We start from the raw sequence: 6,160 nt of genomic DNA, 5'->3' as shown, positions 1-6,160 counted from the left end.
ACTAAACTCATCATCTCTCACTTTATCCATAACAATAGACTTCTAATTGGTTCCTCTGCTTTCAACTCAAACTATCTGCCGTATCTCTTTCCTGCTCTCTCCCTCTCCCGGCTCTCTGCTCTAAACCGGAGTAGGCAAACTATGGCCCTTGCGCCAAATACTACAGGCTGCCTGTTTTTGTAAATAAGACTGTACTGGAACACAGCCATGGCCATTAATTTAAATCTTGTCTATGGCTGCTTTCACATTGTAATAGAATTGAATAAACAGTCGCCACAGAGACCCACCCACATGGCACACAAGGCCAAAAATATTTACTATGGGGACATTTACAGAAAACTTGCCAGTCTGTTCTAAACACACTACATGATTATCAGCATCCTGAACATGGCATTCACCTTCACACCCAAGTAGCCTTTGTTAAGACTGTTCCTTTGACCCAGAATGTCCTTCCTTTTCTGATGATCCTCATACTACAAAGCCCAGCTTAAGCGCCAAACATATTCCTGATCAAAATAAAGGGTCATGGGGCACCTGGGTGGCTCAGAGGGTTAAGCCTCTGCCTTTGGCTCAGGTCCTGATCCCAGGGTCCTGAGATCAAGCCCTGCATCGGGCTCCCTGCTTTCCCCTCTCTCTCTGTCTGCCTCTCTGCCGGCTTGTGATCTTTGTCTGTCAAATAAATAAATAAAATTTTAAAAAAATTTAAAAATAAAGGATCATTTCCTCTCCATTTGTATATATCACTTAATAAATTTGTTCTGAGGGGCGCCTGGGTGGGTCAGACGGTTAAGCATCTGCCTTTGGCTCAGGTCATGAACTCCAGGTCCTGGGATGGAGCCCTGCATAAGCCCCACATAAGCCTCGCATCCGGCTCCCTGCCCCGCAGGAAGTCTGCTTCTACCTCTCCCCACTCTCTCTCAAATGTATAAATAAAATCTTTATAAATAAATAAATAATAAACAAATAAATTTTGCTTTGTATCTTAATTACTTATATATCTATTTATATCCATAAGACTGGATGCTCTTTGAAGGCAAGGACAAATGCACCCTATATAACATAATGGCTAAATAAAGATTCAAGGAACTGAACTGAGTGAGACTTAAAGACGTGAAGTGCCTATTCAAGATCATACAACTAACAAGTGATGCAGGGGTCAACTATTCTGACTCCAAATCAGTATCCTAAAAGCTGCATTGGGTTTCCCAGGTACCTACTTCAGTTTGCACTTAATCTAGAGGGCTCTGTGAATCTGCTTGGCACAAAGTTCCTGGCACAAATACTCCAAAAATCAAGTGGGGGTGCGTGGCTGGCTTAGTTACTAGGGGAAGCGACTCTTGATCTCAGGGCCATGAGTTCCAGGCCCACCTCGGGCACAGAGCTTATTTTAAAAAGAAAGAAAGAAAGAAAGAAAGAAAGAAAGAAAGAAAGAAAGAAAGGAAGGAAGGAAGGAAGGAAGGAAGGAAGGAAGGGAGGGAGAAAGAAAGGAAAAATACAAAACAAAACGAAAAAAACCCAAACCAACGAAAACAAAAGCAAAACAAAACAAAAAATCAAGAGAACTGAACACCCAAGGATCCCTCCTTAGAGGTCCATCAGAATGAGGCAGATCTCTGAGCACCAGTGAAAAGAAGGTCCCAGCCTCTTACACACTGTGGTTTTGGTGGTGTCAGTATCAGTCTGCATTCCAGGGAGCAATGCACTGTGGGGAACACCACCAAGAGCATCTAAACCATGCTCCAATCCTCTTCGTCATAGACATGGCCAGGGACAATGGGAAACTTCTGAACAGCTGGATGTTTGGGATCTCACCCTCTTCTCTGTCTTTTTAATAGACTTTACTTTTTAGAACAATTTTAGATTTATAGAAAAATTGCAAAGATAGTACAGAGAGTTCTCAGATACCCAACAGGCAGTTTCCCCTATTACCAGCATTCTACATGATAAAATAAGAAGCATTTGTTACAATTAATGAACCAACACTGACACAGTATCATTGACTAAAAGCCCATGCTTTATTCAAATTTCCTTAGTTTTCACTTAATGTCCTTTTACCCTCTTCTCTTAATCTTAGTGAAGCCTCGGAAGGCAAGAACCGTGCTCTCAGCCAGAGCCACAAGCCAGAATGTAGTATTTGGGGCATTCAATTGGGACCCTTGTCTCATACAGACACAGACTTTTGAGATGCAGTAGCAGAGAAGGCAGGAGGAAATTTATTTCCAGAGACCCTCAGACCACCTTATTAGTCATGGGAATTTGGTAGAATAAGTTCTCAAGGCGTTGGCTGAGACATCCTGATGCAGACCCAATCTGAAGGCAGACAGTAACATGACCATTACCATTACGTAACTGGATTCCTGGCTTACCCATGTCTCTCGCCTGGGCCTTAATCCCCAGCAACTCCCCTGCCTATCAAACCTGAACTCAGCCAAGGCTAAGACTTGGGGAACTAAGATAACTTATCTAGAAGGCTAGGGGTGTCCCTGGGGGTGGGGTACAGAGGCACCATCCTTTTCCTAACAGCTTTTAATCCAGTTGCTGACTTTTGAAAAGAAATCATCTTTTTTATTTAGATACTACCTTCATAATTTAGAGAGCTTTTCCCCACTCTTCTCAAAGTTTATCAGTTTTATAGGACAGTAACTTGAGGCCCTCAAAGGTAGGCCTCAGAAGCTGCAAAGCTTCTGAGGGGCAGAACTAAGTGTGGGTCCCAAGTTAGTGACCTCACTGCAAAACTCACAAGCAATTTTTCAAAAAGTAAACTGTCTCCTTTGTCTAAAGACTAAGGTCTTTTCACTTTTTCTTGTTTTAAACTATGGTGTAGAGATCACAAAACTGTGCAAACAGGGACGCCTGAGTGGCTCAGTTCGTTAAGCGGCTGCCTTCGGCTCAGTTCATGATCCCAGAGTCCTGGGATCGAGTCCCACATGTCACATATCCAGCTCCTGGCTCAGCAGGGAGCCTGCTTCTCCCTCTCACTCTGCCTGCTGTTCTCCCTGCTTGTATTCTCCCTCTCTGTTAAATGAATAAAATCTTAAAACAACAACAACTGTGTAAACCGATACGGCCACAAAGTCATAGGCTCCAGCCTCGAATGGGCCCTCACCACTGCCCAGTAGTCCTTCCAAATTTATTTTCCTAGCTCCCTCTTTCACAACAGCTACTTAACAGCTATCTCTCTTTGAGATGACTACTCTTCCAACTGCCCTCCATCACTCACAGGAGAAAGAATACTCCAGTTCCTTCATTTTGAAAACTCCCTCAACTTTCTCCCCATCCAGCGTACCTACATTTGAACTTTTCCTTGCCTCTCATCACAAAGAAACTTCCCCTGGAAAGTCTAGTGTCCCTCCCTGTGCTCTGGTTTCCATCTCACCTGGCCTCCTCAGGAACCTCCATCAATACCAGCCCCTCTCTCCCCTATCTTCAACCACTCGCTCTGGTTTTTTACATTCGGATTTTGAATATGCTCGACCCTCAGCCACTACATCCCCTTTTATAAACAACCTTTTCTTTCTGCCCCAACCAAGCTTCCTTTGCAAAGGGTTCAATATGACGTCTTCTCTTCACCCATCCATTCATTCTTCAATCTTCTGCAATCTAGCTTCACTCTGAAACTGCGCACAAGAAACAGTTCTTGCCAACAAGTTGCCACTCCCACCTTCTTTTGGCTACTGTAAACCAAGACTTTCTGGGGTGCCTGGATGGCTCATTGGTTAAGCATTTGACTCCTGATCTCACTCAGGTCTTGATCTCACTCACAGTTGTCATGAGTTTAAGCCCCATGGGGGGCTCCATGCTGAGTGAGGAGCCTACTTAAAGAAAAAAACAACAACAAAGAAAAGACTTTCTGGTTCACTTACATTCCCCTTGCACAATTTAAGTATTTATTGAGAGCCCGCTATGACCAAGGCACTGTTCTGGGGGCTGAGCATACAGAGCTAGGTAAGACACGACCCCATTCCCTAAGGAGATTACTGTCTAAGAAGAATGAACAAGTCCACAGGCAATTCCAATAGACAGCGACAAGCACTATGACAGGGGAGTACGAAGCACGAAAAGCACTAGACTTTTCCTCAGTCTGCTTCCTTAGAATTCTGCCAAGGATCCTCTTCTCTTGCCACCCTGTACAACTTCTTGGGTGATCGCACCCTCTGTAACGAAAATTACCATCTGTATGCTGAAAACTTCCAAAAATCTCTCTCTTCTCATTCCTACTAAACTGCAGACCTGAATGGCCAACAGCCTTCTGAATGCTTCTACTTGGATATCTCCCAAAAAGTATTTCTTAAAAGTATAAAACCCAGGGGCGCCTGGGTGGCTCAGTCAGTTGGGCATCTGCCTCTGGCTCAGGTCGTGGTCCCTGGGTCCTGGGATCAAGCCCCAAGTCAGGCTCCCTGCTCAGCAGAAAGCCTGCTTCTCCCACTCCCTCTGCCTGCCACTCCCTCTGCTTATGCTCTCCCTCTGTCAAATAAATAAATATAGTCTTAAGAAAAAAAATACAAAACCCAAAGTTATCAACTGATATAGCCTAACACATCAAACTACCCAACCCAGGAATTTGGGATCCTTGCCTTCTTCATTACCCCTACATTTGTGTACTTAATTTCTGTCTCAGAGTGATAATTCTAAGGTATAAGTCTGATGATGTCACCAGGCTGCATAAAACTTCAATGATTCACAAGTGCACTCAGAATAAAGTTCAGCTTCCTTAAGACAGAGTGCCCAGCCCTTCATGATCTGGTCTCCATTTCTTTTCCAGCCTCATCACTTGCAACCTTTCCCTCCAGCCTATTCCCTGACTTTCTACACTCTACATTCAAACCTATGTCTCAGCCGTACTATACACATACCTGCCGTCTTTCAAAAATGCTGTCCTCTCTCTTACTTCTAAACTTAACATCATCTTTGCCTTCCCTGGGCCTGGCTAGTAACTCCCGTTCTTCAGGTCCTAACTGAGATGGCACCTCCCACCCAGACTACGCAGGCTCAGCTGGGTGCCTCTACTCTGTGCTCCCAAAACACTCTGAGCTTTCCTTTATCCCAGCATGATATTGGAGAGCAATTCTGTCACTGCCCATCTCCCCCTCCAGACTGAGGGAAGATGAGAAGTGACCTGATCAGCCCCATGGCCCCAGCACCTAAACGTCCCTAGTACGGAGTAAGCTGCTCCACAGGCTTCTGTTGAATGAAAAAATCTGTTTTAACAGGTTGCATCTTTCTCCTTCCAAGCCCAGGGGCCCCATTTCCCAGCAGCAACTGCAGGCCCAGCTCAGGGACTGGGGGAGGGGAGGCTGGTGACAGGTGATGACTCCTGCAGGACTCTCACCAAAAAGGGTGAGGAAGCAAAGGGGCAGAGGAAGACCTTTGTATTCTCGGCAGGGAAACAAATCCTTGCACCCTTCTCTGCCAGATCCTGCCTCCCCGCTTAGACTCAGCCTCCCCTCCAGGAGCCCCACTCAAACTCTCCCCAATCAGGCTTCCTGAGATCCCACCTCCCTCCATCAAGTTACCCCTGGCTTCCCCAAAAGACCCCCGCTCGGCCTCTGCCTCTTCCCTCAGCCTCGACTTCCTTTCCTTTTCTCTGAGCCTCCTCCCTCAGACTCGACCTCCTGCTCTCAGCCTCCTCCCCGCTGCCTCCTCCTTCCCCTGACCTCTTTCCTCTGAGCCTCCTCCCTCAGTCTCGACCTCGTTCCGCTCAGCCTCTTCCCTCTGCCTCTCTCTCTGAGCCTCCTCTCTCAGCCTCGTCCTCGCAGCCTCCTCTCTCAGCCTTTCCCCAACGCCTCAGCCTCTCCCAGCCTCCCCGCTCGCATCTCCTCAGCCTCCCTCTCCCGGATCCCGCCCGGCCCCGCCCCCGCCGCGCGCACGGTGCTCACCGTCGTAGTAGTAACAGACTTTCCTCCTGGTGCCCTGAGTCTGCGCCATCTTGCTCGCCTCCCGTCCCTCCCGTCAGTCGGTCCGTCCGGCCTCCCGCCCGCGGCTCAGCTCAGAGTCCGACCCAAGGGGGAGGGGGCGGGCCTTCAGCCCGCTCCGCCTGTCCCCTCCCGGGCTCACCTATAGCCGCGCAGCCCGGGCACGGATCCAGCCAATCAGCGTGCGCAGGGACGGCCCGGAACTCGGCAGGGGGCAAGGGCAGCCCTGAGAGGCAGCCGAGGGCCCC

The 6,160-nt window shown here is 47.7% G+C and overlaps 1 protein-coding gene across 1 annotated transcript in view; it reads right to left on the bottom strand.

Annotated features, from left to right (window-relative positions):
- The window catches only part of HDAC1 (histone deacetylase 1), a 33,852-nt gene extending 27,927 nt beyond the window's left edge, over positions 1-5,925 (bottom strand). The window contains exon 1 of the mRNA XM_032877078.1: positions 5,877-5,925. Coding sequence (XP_032732969.1) covers positions 5,877-5,925 — 49 coding nt within the window. The remainder of the gene's footprint in view (positions 1-5,876) is intronic.
- Between the last annotated feature and the right edge of the window lie 235 nt (positions 5,926-6,160).

This window comes from Lontra canadensis, unplaced genomic scaffold (genome assembly GCF_010015895.1).
Source record: "Lontra canadensis isolate GAN:19392208 unplaced genomic scaffold, GSC_riverotter_1.0 scaffold60, whole genome shotgun sequence".
NCBI classification, from domain to species: Eukaryota; Metazoa; Chordata; class Mammalia; order Carnivora; family Mustelidae; genus Lontra; species Lontra canadensis.
This window is presented reverse-complemented; position numbering and strand designations above follow the sequence as displayed.